General features: G+C 44.2%; 1 gene segment (V, D, J or C); it reads left to right on the forward strand.

Moving 5' to 3' along the window:
- The window catches only part of LOC135876564 (T-cell receptor beta-2 chain C region-like), a 167,535-nt gene extending 154,116 nt beyond the window's left edge, over window positions 1-13,419 (forward strand). Inside the window, 5 exon segments of the C gene segment in view lie at window positions 3,627-3,680; window positions 9,895-10,224; window positions 10,657-10,674; window positions 11,481-11,587; window positions 13,201-13,419. Of these exon segments, the coding sequence occupies window positions 3,627-3,680; window positions 9,895-10,224; window positions 10,657-10,674; window positions 11,481-11,587; window positions 13,201-13,212 (521 nt within the window).
- Window positions 13,420-15,687: the final 2,268 nt, after the last annotated feature.

Here is a 15,687-nt window from a genome sequence, read left to right on the forward strand (position 1 = left end):
TTCCCTTTGGCTCACCCAATAGCTCTTCTATCTATGGGACCCCCCAGGACAGGACAGTCTGCACCAGATGGGCATCCTCTGTGGAGGAATAAAATGTGGGCGGTTGCCTTTGAAAGTCAAGCCACATGGCAGCCACGTTCCTCCACATGCCACCTTTCTGCACCTTCCATCGGTGTCTCAAAGTGTCTTTCCCAGAGGGGCCAGTGTCACCGGAATCCCACCCCAACGTGGCTGGGGAAAACCGTGGTTGATTTCGCCAGGCCTAGCAACACTGTGTTCTGGCAGCACCGTGTACTTTGGAGAGGGGACCAGACTCACTGTCTTAGGTAAGTGACTTCTAGGAATTAGGGATCTAAAAAAGCCTATCACCTCCCATCTTCTCCATCCTCCCACCCCCAACTCTCCCAGGTGAGAGTATACCCTACAGGAGATTCTCCAGGATGCTGTCCAGACCAGTTTTCAATGTCTCACATGAGGGGCTTCCACCACTTCCCTGTGGGAGACCGTCCCACAGCCTAATCCATCTTATCACTAGACAATATTTCGTAACACAGCCAGCCATACTTTGGCCAGGGGGCCAGGCTGACAGTGTTGGGTAAGTTTCCTCTGGGCCATTCTGTCTATTATCCCAAACAGGGTCTGTTTCCTCTCCTCCCTGGGTGTTACAAGCTGATTATCACAGTTCCCCCTCCCCACCTTTGCTCTGGGGAGCGGTGTATTTTGAGATGGTCTTTGTAGCACTGTGATTCATCTCCAGCACAGTTTGGTTCCGGGACACGAGTGACTGTATTAGGTAAGGAAAGAAGCTCAGGCATTAAATAATTGGTGACAATGAAATACCTTTTTCAAGAGTAAATGAAAAAGTCATGTGTGCAAATTTGTCCAGAATAGGGTCTGAAGGAACAGGTTGCAGCATGGGATGGGTGAAATCCAGAAGAAGATTCCCCTCCCTTCCCCATGCACACCACCACCACTGCCCTTTGACTGCAGGAAAGGGTCACTGCTTTTAAAATTACATGAGAACAGGAGTCTCAACCTGGACTCGGTTGGGGGATGGGGTTGAGATTGTGGAGAGAGAGAAAGAGAGAGAGAGAGAGAGAGAGAGGGAGAGAGAGAGAGTTATTCCAAGTGAACACAGGGGTTTTTCATCATATCTGTCCTCCATAAAAACATCATTTTCTAACACTGTACTCAGTGCTTGGAGGTTGTTGGGGGGGCAGGGAGCGGAAGACACATTATCTTATATAAGATTACCTAAATCTGTTGTGTCTCTTTAGATAATCCACACCCTCTCCCCCAACTGGTAACTTCCCTGAGGCTGCCTTATTCCCATAGCTGAAGGCAGGTGATTCCTGTACCCCTTCATAGCACTGTGTAAACACACCACAGTACTTTGGCGAGGGTACCAGGCTGACAGTGTTGGGTAAGTTTCTTCGTGGACATTCTGTCTATTATCCCAAGCAAGGTCTATTAGTGAAGGGAAGTCTGACACGAGCAACAGACAGCAGTAAGGGGTTGATTTACTAGACAGGAATAAATTAATGTAATTGCTTGGATAAAGGTGACTAACGGTAGGTATGAGAACCATTTGCAAGGGTGCAAAGAGGGAAAGGAGGCCCCATTTCCAGGATCATTTAAAGTGAGTACTGGGAGAAAGCCCTAGAGACTGCACTGCAGGGGGTAATCCTGCCCTGGCTATGGGATTGGGGAAGGAAGGTAAATCTTTGCTATCTCTAACTTCTATGATGTGACTCAAACACCCAAATTCCCAGAGGCTTGCAAATAGGCATCAGGCTGACATTTCACCAGGTAAATTCAGGATTCAAGGAAGGGTAAAAGGAGCAGAGAACAGGGTCCACCTGAGAAATGGCAGCCCCTTGGGGGGCAGTGGTGTTTCTAGACTGTGGGGTGTTTCTAGGCTGTGGGTCTATCACTGTGTAACTACGCTGAAGCTTACTTCGGCGAGGGCACCAGGCTCACAGTGCTAGGTAAGTGAAATCCAAGCAGATTAAAAGTCACTGCTGTAAAGGCACTGGCAAATTTTGGAAGGGATCAGGTTGGGGAGAGTCAGGGGTGTCCTGGAATATCTCCTCTAGTGCCTGTATAGCCTGAAAAGGCTCAGTGTTAGGAGGCAGGTGGGCAAAGAGTCCATGGGAAGATCTATAGAAGGATTTTTTTTCTCTCAAAGCTTGTTACTTTCTTTGTCTCCCCAAAGCACTTTAAGTGCAGCATATTGTGCAAACAAATGTAGCTGATGTTCTGAGCTCAACTATCACTGGTATGTAGCCTCTGGCATTACAATGTGTTTTAGCTGAAAGCGAAGAAATGTTGTCTGGACAGCAACTCTTTCCAATAAGTGCCCTGTGGTTCTCAAATCTCCACCTGGAACAGCCCATGAGGGTTGAGCAGAAGGGAGCTCAGTTTAATGTCTCCTCCAAAGCAGTTTAATGTGCCTTCCAATGGGGCATCATCCCCTCTTCCCCATAGCACTGACACTATGCCAGCACTGGGTGCTCCAATTAGAGGTTAGAAGGAAGCCTGGTTTAATGTCTCCTTCACCTTAACAGAAATTTCAGGGTAGTAATCACTGCCATTTGGGCTACTGCCTGGAGGTTTTAGCAGTAAGCAAATAGGCTGTGTAAACACACAGCCGGTATATTTTGGAGCGGGGACGAGGCTCACAGTTCTAGGTAAGAAAATGAATCTTCCAAAGTATCTCTGAACCAAGCTTAGCAAAATCGACAGTTCTTGTCTGAGGGAATTTGTCCCCATATAACTATTTCTTTTTTGGTTAGACACATTGCAAGGAGAGTGGGCGTTTTCCCATTTAACCCCGATAAGATTGGTGTCTAATATGTAACCATGAGAAAGGTGGACATTCTACCTTATCGTTTCAATTTTACCTTAGTAGCTAACTTTTCCCACAGTTGCACTGGTTTCAGTGGGATAAAGGATAAAAAGTGGTCCTTGGTCATTTAAGTAAACAAGGAAATGGAGAGAAAAAGAAAAACACACAGAAGAACCCAGACAGGGACAGAGGCAAAGAGACATGTGGAGTCAGAGAATGTGAAGGTGGAAGCCATTCGGAGAAGGGATGAGAATTCGCCAAAACATCTCGCTACTTGAACTAAAAATAATAAAGCTGGAGATAATATAGAAAGCAAGGCAATAAGCCTTCATGCCACGATTTGAGTGTTTCAAGAGAGAGACTGAGGGAGCTCAGTGTATGTAACCCAGGGGAGAGCTGGCTCAAGGTGATGGTGGGACTTGATCAGAGTCTGTAGATCCCTCCAAAGGAACAGAGAATTATCTACATAAATGGAAACGAAAGAACAGGAAGCAGCTGCCTGAAGCAAAGGTTGGAAAGGTTTAGGGCAAGCTATTAACAGATATTTCTGTGCTAGTGTTACATGGCATGGGGGACAATTACCTGCTGGCACAAGCCAGTGAGCAGCTTATGCCATGAGAACACAAAATGTACAGGTTCCCCCCATACTCCTGTGACTAGTGTTTACTAGCCTCCAGCAACTGCTGGGGGAGAGGAGATCAAGGCTCCCTTGGGCTTTACATTTTGGCTGCCTCTGCCTTTGAAGACGTTCACTTTGATTATAACAGTTTCACGCTGTGTTCTTACAATTCCCCGCTGAACTTCGGCCAAGGGACCCAAGTGACTGTCTTAGGTAAGTGGAGGCAGCCAGCAAAATTGCGGGGATCTAACAATTGTCTGCCACTGGCCCTGGGAGAGGCTTCTATGGTGACACATTGTCATCTTCCACACAGATAGACAGAGACCAGTATTTACCAGTCAGTGATGCTCAGACCCTACTGAGAATGCCATGCATGGTATAGACCCCCTCTCTACAGCTCCGCTGAGACCCTATCTCGAAAACTGCATTCAGTTCTGGGTCCCTCAATGCCAGAAAGATATTGACAGAGCAGAAGGGGGCTGAAGGATGAGAAACAATTAAAAGAAAGTATCAGAGGGGTAGCCGTGTTAGTCTGAATCTGTAAAAAGCAACAGAGGGTCCTGTGGCACCTTTAAGACTAACAGAAGTATTGGGAGCATAAGCTTTCGTGGGTAAGAACCTCACTTCTTCAGATGCAAGTCAAAGAAAATATGTTTCACTTGACTAAATGCCAGCTAAGCATTCTACATGCATGGGAAGGGTAAGCAGGGGGAGGAATTATTTAGGGTGCTCCAAGAGGGTAAGTATAGCATCAACAGGATAAAACTGAGGAAAAGGGGGGAATGCCAGGCTGCAAAGTGGTGAGTATGTCTTAACAGGCAGATCAGAAGATCTGTTAGGCTGTGCAATGGCAGGGTATGGGATGGGGAGTGGCCCAAGGGAAGTGGGAATTGCTTAGGACAATGAAGGCTAGGATTGCATAAAGCACTATACAAACAGGGTACAAGTAACTCACACTGGGAGTAACTCCCACAACTTATGCAAGGAGAAGCCCTCCTGTGTGGGCTTGGAGGAGTGGGTGGAAAGAAGGTGGAAGGCTGGAAAGGATTAAAGCTGGATGGAATGTGACCTGATTCTAGGACCACAATGCTGTGTTCAGCACTCCCAAACAGGCAGATTCCCTCATCACCCAGAGGCCAAGAATTACTCTCCTGGGGAAGGACAGATGGGAGATTTCAGGGTCTTTGGCTGACAGTGAAGAGGAGGAAGAGAACTTCTCCTTCACTGCAGCCCACCGCCTCCTTCCCTCCTCTCCCCTCTCCAGCGAGAACTTTGCTGATAGGGGTGTCAGGCTGTGTTCTGCAAATATACTGTACTTCGGAGAGGGAACACGGCTCACAGTTCTGGGTAAGAGATACCAGCAATAGTGTCTGGGACAGAGCTAGCAGGTCATAGGCTGGTAAATACAGCAAGGAAAAGATTTGGGGAGAGACACTGAGAGAGACAGAGGGAGAGGAAGGGAGTTGATGACTGGGGAAGAGAACAAACTAATCAGCCCCATTACTGATATTAAACCTGTCCTGGGCATAGACAACTGCAGTATTAACTTTGCCAACATTTTCTTGCCATGCTAATAAAATTATTGACAAGAAAGAAAGAAAGAAAGAAAGAAAGAAAGAAAGAAAGAAAGAAAGAAAGAAAGAAAGACTGTATATGGTTCTAATCTCATGTGGTTAATGGCTGGAGCATCTCCTTCAAGTCCGGAATGGGAGGAGATCTCAAATCTAATCAGAGAAAGAAGGGAGAGCACATGGGCCCCCAGAGTGATACTCAATATCTAGATTGCAATATATATCTGATGGAAACGCCTGGAAGCCCTGCTCAGTGCCCACTTAGGGTGCTAGCTGGACTCTCTTAGAAATGAAGCCCATGCAGTGCCAGCAGCCCACAATTATACTACACCTATTCAGAGGTGGTGCCTCTGCCCCCTCCCCCATCCCGATCCAGTATAAGTCCTGGGATGACTCTGTCTTCCTATTGCAATGTCTAAGGTAGCATCTGTCCCTGAAAAGGTGGTGAGGGGAAGAAGATTGAGGTCAGGGTACAGAGATTCATTAGCAATAGGACTATCCTGCAGCAGCTGGGAGAATCATAGAATCATAGAACAAACAGAGAGATTGGATGGGGGTGTAAAGGAGAGGGAAGGTGGGAGAAGGAACTTGGAGGATAAACATTGACCCTGGGAGTGTGTGGTGACGCTGAGGCTGAGGTGCAGAAGCAGGGGATGAGGTGCTTTACTGTGGAAAGGGAAATGAGGGGACTTTTGAAATATGAGGTCTGATCCAAATCATCATTGGGGAGCACATACAGGATATTAGTCTTCTAAATGCTGCTGAGACAGCACAGCTAGATGGCTAGATGCACATACTTTCTCCTGAGCATGCCTTTGGCTATGATTCTGGAAGAGTCCAGCATTTTAAGGGTTAACAATGGCATCTCGTGGGGAGCACTTCAGGACTGGGTAGTGAGTAGTTTTGATGTTGCAATGTGAAGCTGTGCTCCACAGACATCCAGTATTTTGGAGCCGGAACTCGACTGACAGTTCTGGGTGAGTGAACATGATGACAAAATAACATAACATATACCCCACGCTGGGAGAGGACTGGGTTTGGGAGTGTGAAAGGGGCAGGATTCTTGAAGCATGAATTGGTAAAACTGAATGAAGAAGGAAGCCTTTGGGGTGGATAGCAGCATGTAGAATATTCTCCGCAAGTGTCATTGCTTGAGTTATTTAAAACTAGGGCAGGACAAAGCCCAGGAGAGTAGACTATAGAGAACAATTCTGCACTGGCTAGGAGAAAATAGACTAAATACAATCTAACGGCACTTTATGGAGATGGCAGTATCCCCTATCCCCACCAAAGCAACCCTGTTCTGCCCAGTCCCTAAGGAGTGTAGAGTGGTTTTGGTGGGGTTTGGATGGAGAGGAGGATTGGGAGGGATGGTTTTGGTGCAGCTCCAAGAGGCTGTGAACTGGAGCAAACACACAGTATTTTGGAGCAGGGACACAGCTGACAGTTCTGGGTGAGTAGAAAGAGAGAAACAAACAAAGAAAGAAAGAAAATAGCAGGCAAAGAGACAAGAATAAAAAACAGTTTTTAGAACCATTTCTGGTGGCAGCCAAATTGATGAACTTGTCTCTAATGGGGTTAATCTAGAGAAAAGAGGGACAGAGAAACAGACAGATAGAGATTAAAACAGAGAGTGAGGGATGAAGCAGAGAAACATAAAATAATGAAAAGCAGGTAAGTAGAAACGAGTCTCTGTTCCAGGGCATTTGTAGCATGGAGGGGAAATGCTGTGCTCTGGTTCTGGCTCAGTGCAATATTTTGGAGACGGAACCCGACTCACAGTTCTAGGTAAGAAAAATAAATAGTTTTATCATCTCATGATCTTTCTCTAGCAGCCCAGTGGGATCTGTACATTTCCTAAGAAACCCATAGCCAATAAAAGGCATTTTCATTTTGGGAAGATCTGAAAAAGGAAGGTGTAAAACACTTGGGTGAAATCGCGTCTCCCTTGGCGTCAATGGCAAACTCCCACTGACTTTAATAAGGCCAGCATTTCACCCCCAGAGTTTTTTTTCTTGCTAGTTTGTGATTGCACCAATCTATATCAGAAAAGATCATTCTGTGCCTAACATTATGTGATCTGCCTGGGACATGTCTGGAGAGCATATTTAAGGAGAGTGTGCTGGATTTGTAATAAAAAGGTGACGAAAAAAAGGAATAAAAAAGGAAACAGACAAAGAAGACACACAAGAGAGAAAGACAGGGAAGGATGAAATACTAAGGAGGAAGATGATTGGTTTTAAGTGTAGTCCATGAGGCAATAACTAGGAATAAAGGGGCTGGAACTGAATTAAAGAGAAATCCTTCACATAGTGTATCGGGAATCATTTCTAGTGTGTGTGGGGAGAGATCTTGAAATAGTCTCCAAAGGGAAATGATCGAAGCCCCTTGAGAGTGTACTGTAAGGCAGTGGTTCGCAACAAGGGGTACACATACCCCTGGGGGTACGCAGAGGTCTTCCAGGGGGTATGTCAACTCACCTAGATATTTGCCTAGTTTTACAACAGGCTACATGAAAAGCTCTAGCAAAGTCAGTACAAGCTAAAATTTCATACAGACAATGACTTGTTCATACTGTTTCTCAAACTGGGGCTCATGATTTAGTTTATAATTATATGGTAAAAATGAGAAAGTGAGCAATTTTTCAGTACTAGTGTCCTGTGACACTTTTGTATTTTTATGTCTGATTTTGTAAACAAGTAGTTTTTAAGTGAGGTGAAACTTGGAGGTATGCAAGACAAACAACCTCCTGAAAGGGGTATAATAGTCTGGAAAGGTTGAGAGTCACTGCTGTAAGGAATAGCCTTGCTCTGCTTGAGAAGAGGGGGTACAGTAGGCATAATGAAACAAGTCTTTTCCCCATGTCTAAGGGCTGAGATTCTGCTCACTCAGACACACTTATTTGCAGACACAACTTAACAGACCTTCACCATGAGGAAATGTTGTTGAGTGGTCAGCCTTATTTTTTCTGTTCACAATTCTTATCCATGTACTCCTGGTTCTGCAATATATTAGAACAGCCCATACAATCCCTCTGTAATGCTGGTAGAAGAGACACGGGGAGGTTGGATGAATAGGAGCACTAGTTAAAAATAGGAATTCTTTTATCAGAAAATTTTTGAAGAAAACGATAACACATTATTTCAGTCAACATTTCTACAGAATGTTTCCAATTTTTTGATAAAACAATTAGAAACAAAAAAAATTCAACCATCTGTAATTAATAGCTTGGTTTTTAGGCTATATTCATACGGGTCCACAGATAACGTGTTAATTTAATCATATATACTAGGAATGTGGTAAGAAAACTCTTCATAATAATATTTAGTATTTTGCATCCATAGATTTCAAAGCACTTCACTAGGCTGGGTGGACATTACAAGTTTTACAGCTTGGGAAATTGAGGCACAGATCAGTTAAGTGACTTGCCCAAGGTCACATAACAAGTGTGGCCTAGTTGGGAACAGAACCCAAACCTCTTTATTCATGGCCCAATTTTCAAAAGAGCTCTCCACCCAACATGCTGAGCCTTTGAAAATCTGTCCTCCTAGTTTGCTGCATATATGTGAGTTGAGCTCTTTTGAAAATCTGGCCCACAGAGTCTGGTGCTCTGTTCATTGAAACCCACTGCCCCCTCTGTCCAATAAGGCACTGTCTATACATCATTCCCTTGAAGAAATAATATCTGTGGAGGAAGAATGGGGATCTCTTTCAGAAGATGGCAGGACAAAGATGGAAAACCTAGCATCCAGGAAGGAAAATCTAGTATTAAACAATAGGAAAAAAATATTATGAGCGAGAGGAAGTGGGCCATGGAATTGACTCCCCTTGTGGAATGGGTGTAGTATCCCCTCTGCCACTGCAAAGTCAAGAGCAGAATAAAGAAAACTGTAGTGGAAGCGATGGAGCTGATGAGTCCTGTGAAAGTGGGAAGTACATCAATAGCAGAGGTCCTCCCTATGTGCCTTTCATGGTCATATAGGTTTGTATTCACATGTGTTCATTTTGTCTCTATAGAGAGACACCACAGGCCTAGCCCTGCAGTCCCTATTCAGGCTAAACTTCCATTGACTTCAATGAGAGTTCAGCCTGTGTGAGGAGTGTGTAGAGTCAAGCCCTTGAACCGTAAGTTGCTACTTTGCTCAGTTTTACTACTGCCCTGTGTCTCTGTGCTCTGGATATGAACAGTATTTTGGCACAGGAACCAAACTGACTGTCCTGGGTAAGGAAGGGTTTGTTTGTTTGTTTGTTTGTTTGTTTGCTAAATAACAAAACATTCACAGTCTTGGGCTTCTGTCTCAAGCTTCTCTTTGGATATTTGTGGGCTGGATTTTTTCTTTCTTTTGTCCTTTTTAAAATTGCGGGAGAGAAAGCAAGGAGAGCTTGCTGAGAGATTGGAAAGTTTGGGTTAGCAAAAGGAGGGTGCAGTCTTCAGCATCTTTTTCTGAGGTGAAACAGAGCACCCCAATGCAGTAAGGAATTACAGAGCAACAGGGCTCAATCAATGACGAGATATAGAGACTTTACATTTGCTCTGTAGCTGTTTTTTTTAAATATTGGGGCCAGATTCTGCAGCCAACACTTCTTATTGACTTCAGTGGAAGTGGTACATATACAGTGGTTACTGATTGAGACTCGAGTACAGTATAATAAAAAAATATAATTTTCTCTTTTGATTTAAAATGATGGGCCTTCTGTGTAGAGTTCTAAAGAGGGCATTGAATCTGCCTCTAGAAGCATCTCCCTCCTCACACAACACATTCAGAGTCAGATACATGGATCCAGGAGGGGTTGTTGGCACAAGGCAGGAGAAGGTTTGTGCAGGGCTCTCTGTGTCATCTTGATTTCTGTTCCAGAGGATGTGTCCAGCATCACTCCCCCCGAAGTGGCCATCTTTCCCCCATCGAAGCAGGAGATCAAAGAGAAGAGGAAGGCCACCCTGGTGTGCCTGGTCACAGGTTTCTACCCTGACCACATCAACCTGTTTTGGTGGGTGAACGGTGTTGAGAGGAAAGAGGGGGTGAGGACGGATGAATCTCTTATGTACAAAGAAAAATACTCGCTGACCAGCCGCCTGAGGATCTCACGCCAGGAATGGTCCAACCCCAAGAACGTATTCCAGTGCCGTGTTGAATTCTATGGGACTGAGAAACAAACATATGATAAAGTCATCAGTGGTGTAGCTGGTGAGTACTGAGCACAAAAGCCCTAGTGTGCTGGGATCTGGCCTCTTCAGCATTCCCACCTGTAGGGTTAGGAGTTGGAATGGAAGGCAGGGCTCCTGCCCAGCACACTACGTCATCACCACTTAAATCACTGCTGTCCCAAGAGACAGTCCAAGAGTGGGAATTGTCACCGCAGAGTTCTGCAAAGCAGAGCAATTTGCTAAACCCTGGGGCACCAGGACCACTGTATGCCACACTCCAGCCTCTGCCAGCCCTTGGGATCTGAGACCGGGACTGGAATCCAAATCAGCTCTCCTACAAGCTAGTGAATAGACACATAATTCTCCCTTCCACCCTTCCCCCACCCAATTAATTGTGGGAAACTGGGAGTTCCTTGTAAAAGGCACATATAGCTGGGCTCAGATACTAACTTCTGCTTGTTTCTCCTTTCAGATTGCAGTGTCTCAGAAGGTCAGTTAAAGCCCCTTCTCCCTCTGTATGGTATGCATGTGCACATGAATGTTCAGGTGTGCATGCACGTATGTATACATTGATTTACTGCTGTGGATGTTTGTGCATGTGGGCATATGTATTCATGCTGTCATGCACAGGTGTGCATGTGCTTATGTGCATATTTGTATGTGTGGGTGCACATGTGTGTACATGTTTCTTGGTTCACAGAAATGTGGGTGTGCACGTGTGAGTATGTGCATAGGAACATACACTGGGACTCACACCCCTCCACTCACAAAAAGTTCTGTGGGACCTGTACTAACCACCAGTGGCCAGGACCTCAGCTTTAGATCTCATCCTAAAGATATAACCTTCAGCAGCACAGAGCCCCTAAGACCACACTGGGTCAGTAGGTTCAGTACTGACTCAGAAGGGACAGCACCCCCTATTGAGTCACCTACCCCACTCTCTGCAGCACAGCACCCCCTAGCACCACACTGATGTATTGGGATCAATGTTAGCTTTGGGGGAAGGCTGCCACCTTCTGAGTCACCACCACTTCTTCAAACTCTTAGGTTTTCCTTAGCAGTCTTCAAACCAATTGCTGGCCAGGGCTGACAATCTTTAGCTTTGGATCCAGCCCTCCTTGATGGTACAGCCATAGGCAGCCAAATGGGCAGTCGGTGCAATGCTTATCTGTAAAATCCACTATCTTCTGCAAATCTATAGGATTAAAAGAACCCCCCTGGGCTAGGTAAATTCTCCAAAGAAATCTTTCACTTCTCTGTTGGTTTTGATGTATTATTTCCGCCCTTGCTTTTCAGAGTCGTATCTGAGAAGTGCCATGGCAGGCAAGAGTGTGTACGTTCTGCTCATTTTCAAGAGTGCCTTGTATGGGGTCTTTGTGATGGGGCTAATGCTAAGGAACAAGGTGAGAGGAGGTTTCTTATTCTATGCACTCTGGACCAGGTCCATTCTAACTAGAATAGAGGTGGTGGGTGGGGAGGGGAATAGTTTGGACAAAATGAGAACAGCCATGAACCTCTGCACCTCCCCCCACCCCCCAATGAAATCTGCACGACTTTTAAGATGCAAAACAGTTTAGTGAAGTGTTTCCGCGCCCCTTCCCCCATGTCTCTGCATCTCCTGGTTTGCAAGAGAGTGAGCTAGAGTGATGGAGAGAGTGCAAGTGTTGAGAGAGAGAAAGGGGGAGAGAGAATGCAAGAGAGAGACAGGAGAAGGAAGAGTGAAATGTGACATAAACAAAAGATGGGGAATGAGAGAAAATTGAGAGAAGAGGAAGAGAGAGTGAAACAACCGAGAAAAAATGAGAGAACAGAGAGAGAATCAGAAAACATGTGAGGGAAAGAGAAAGAAAATGAGAGAGAGAATAAAAAACGAAAGAGAGAGTGAGTTAAGAAAGCTTGTTTATCTAGTGGTGTGCTTGCAGTCATCCATTCTTTCTCATTTTTAACAGTGCTTATCGGAAATATCTTGAGGCCATCTGAGCTGACTCTTTCTTTTCCAATCACACATGAGGCCTTCAGCATAGTCAAGCAGAAACCACAGTTTCTGTTGTGCAGAAACTTTCATAGCCTTAGTGACTGAATGGGAAAATCCAGTGTAAGGTTGCACCCATCGGATATGCCCCTGACCATTACTTAACAGGAAGCACCAACAATAAAATAGCAGTGAATCCCCTCCAGCTATAGCACTGGCTGGTGGCAGTGGGAATCTGAGAAATTACAGATAAAAAGACACATTTGGTCACAATTTGTCCATTTTCTTCCCCCACACCAGTCAATAGAGGGTTGTTTCCTGAGGTCTAGTCCCCAGGGTCAATTTGTGTCTATCCTTGAGGTGTACACCATTCAAACACAGTGACCCTGATTTTTCTGTTACTAAGGGTTTGTCTACACTTAAAACGCTACAGCACTTCAGTGAAGACACTACCTATGCTGGTGAGAGTGGTTCTCCTGTCAGAGGATGTAATCCACCTCCCCGAGAGGTGGTAGCTACGTCAATGGGAAAATTCTCCTGTTGATCTAGTGCTGTCTGTACCAGGGGTTAGGTCAGTTTAACTCTGTCACTCAGGGGTGTGGATTTTTCACATCCCTGAGCAACATAGTTATACTGACCTAATTTTCTAGTGTAGACCAGCCCTTACACCAGTATTATGTTGGTGTGATCCCATTAATGTAAATGGAGTTATTCCTGATTTACACCAGCATCAGTGAAAGGAGAACCAGCTGATCTATCTATCTACTAAAATATTAATCTAATTTAATCAACCTTCTGTCAATTAGGTACCCAGTACATATTTAGTTCCTTTAATGTCGCCTCATAAATTAATCTATCTAGATCCTTAATCTATGAACCAGAATGGAGATGGGGATGGCTGTGCATGAACAAGCTGCACTATGGAAAACTTGACTGTTTGCTCCTCCCCCTGGTGTTTCACTCACAGGATGATCATTGCTTGGTTCTCAGTGGTTAGTGGTGGCCCATGACTAATCTCCAGTTCTATTCCCTTCCCTCCCACAGCAAGTGCAGTAGAAGAAGCTGGCCCAAGGTGGATGACACAACTTCCTGGAGAAAGAAGGAGCTGCAGCTGCATTCGTTTTACAAGTCCTGATTTTTTTCAGAAACCAGCACAGCACTTAAGCTTTTGTTACAATAAATGTACAAAGACAGCAATTTGGGGTTGTCTGGCTGTATTTGCTTGTTTGAAACAGCAGCTTTTAATAAACATTTATGGAATCCTTAATGAGGTTTTCTGCATTTTTTTTTGTCAGCTGCTAAAATATGAAACAAAAATGCCTGTAACATTCACAGAACTTAGAGAACATAGTATATTAGACTGGCTTTGTTTGTGAATACATGAGCGAATGATGTCAGGCCACAGAAAGGATAAGGGACCTAACGCTACTGCCAGCTAAGTGGGGGAGTGGGGTTGGGTTGTCGCTCTTAGTGTAAATGGAAGAGGCCTGTGTTTCTTGAGCTGAAGGGCTAGAATTGTAGTCCAATCTCCCAAGGGGTCTCTATGTGTGAATTATGTAGCAATTGTATTGGCTGCAGTATATGAGTCCATTACAATAGGGAGTCTCCATGCAATGTCATCCCACTGTGCACCTACTCTTGTATCGCTTTGCCAAGAGGAACCCACCTCCTGCTTTACTGAAAGAAACTCATTGTTCCCACTAGTCAGGTTTTCTCCTTCCTGTTACAGTGGATCAAAGCATTGGACCATCTAGTCCAGTGTCATCCCATCTACTAATTTACCAGGAGAGAACCATGCATCCATCTACACTAGTATCTTACTTCTTGCTGTGTTGGAAAAAACACTGTTCCATCTCATCCAGTCCCGTTTTTGATAATGGAGAATAAGAAAGCTTAACTCTCTCTCCCCCATTTTGTCCATCTATCTAAATATCTATCTTAAGTATCTTTACAGAAACCCACAGGAGTGCATGGCACTCTACAGGTAAAAAGACAATGGTCCTGACACTAGGCGCTTACACTCTCAGGCTTGATCTATACTTAAAAAATTATATTGGCATAGCTACGTCAGTCAGGGGTGTGAAAAAAACACAGCCCCAACCGACATATCTACGCAGAGAAAATACCCAGTGTAGTTGCAGCTATGCCTATAGAAGATTGTTTCTTTTGACATAACTAACATCATTGAGGGAGGTGGTGTGCCTACATGGACACAAAAACTTCTGTTGGTATGGGCTATGTCTACACAAGGAGGCTATGCTGAGATAGCTATGCCAGCATAGCCTCTGTAGAGTAGACATAGATGAAATCTGGAAGATAACACAAGAAATAATGACACCAGGCTATGGTGAGTTTTGTAGTGAAGAGGCAGCCATGCTGGCTCACTTCTTTTACCATGTAGCATTTTGAGTTGCACCACATGTAAAGTAGCATTGCTACCACTAGAAGGGCTCTCATAATAGTAATGGAACATTTCATTTCAAGCCATTTATTATTATAGTGGTGTGGAAGTAAGGAAGGGAAAGGGACAATAGTGAAAAATGGGAGCCATATACTGCTTAGCAGTCAGTACTGTTTTAAGCTTGAAAAATAGATAACACAAGTTTTTATGTTTCATACATTTCTTGGTTTTTAATGGGCATTAGTAGTGGAAACCATCTAAAAATGGTACAATATTATACAACAAGAGGAGTTTCTTCCTCACCACAGACAGTGAAGCAGGAGAACTGATAACCCCAGATAATGTCCCTACAAATATCCTTATTCATAAGATTGTCTAACCGTTTTTTTTTACTCTTACTAAATTAACATCCTTTGGCAGTGGGTTCCTCAGGTTAAATATTGAGTGATTCAGAGGCAGCTCATTTAATCCCAAGGCACGGTGAGGGGAAGCAAGGACATCTGTTATGTAGAGATATGTCCAAGCCAAAGCCTAGTATCCAAACACCCCCAGATTCTATAAGTTCAAATCCAGATCTGAATTTTGTGACTCATGCCCATCTCTAGTTTTATGTTTTCATAGATTCATAAATTCCAAGGCTAGAAGAGACCATTGTGATCATCTAGTCTGAAATTCTGTATAACCCAGGCCATAGATCTTCCCCAAAATAATTCCTAGAGCAGATATTTTAGAAAAACATTTAATTTTGATTTAAAAATTATCAGTGATGGAGAATCCACCACAATCTTTGGTAAATTGTTCCAATGGTTAATTACTCTCACTGTTAAAGATTTATGCCTTATTTCCAGTCTGAATTTGTCTAGATCCAACTTCCAGCCATCAGATCATGTTATACCTTTCTCTGCTATATTGAAGATCCCATTATTAAATATTTTTCCCCATGTAGATACTTATAGACTGTAATCAAATTACCCCTTACACTTCTCTTTGTGAAGCTAAATAGATTGAGCCTTTTGCATCTATAAGGCAGGTTTTCTAATCCTTTAATCATTCTGGTGGCACTTCTCTGAACCCTTTCCAATTTATCAACATACTTCTTGAATTGTGGATACCAGAAATGCACACAGTAT

The sequence above is a fragment of the Emys orbicularis genome, chromosome 1, assembly GCF_028017835.1.
Source record: "Emys orbicularis isolate rEmyOrb1 chromosome 1, rEmyOrb1.hap1, whole genome shotgun sequence".
NCBI classification, from domain to species: domain Eukaryota; kingdom Metazoa; phylum Chordata; order Testudines; family Emydidae; genus Emys; species Emys orbicularis.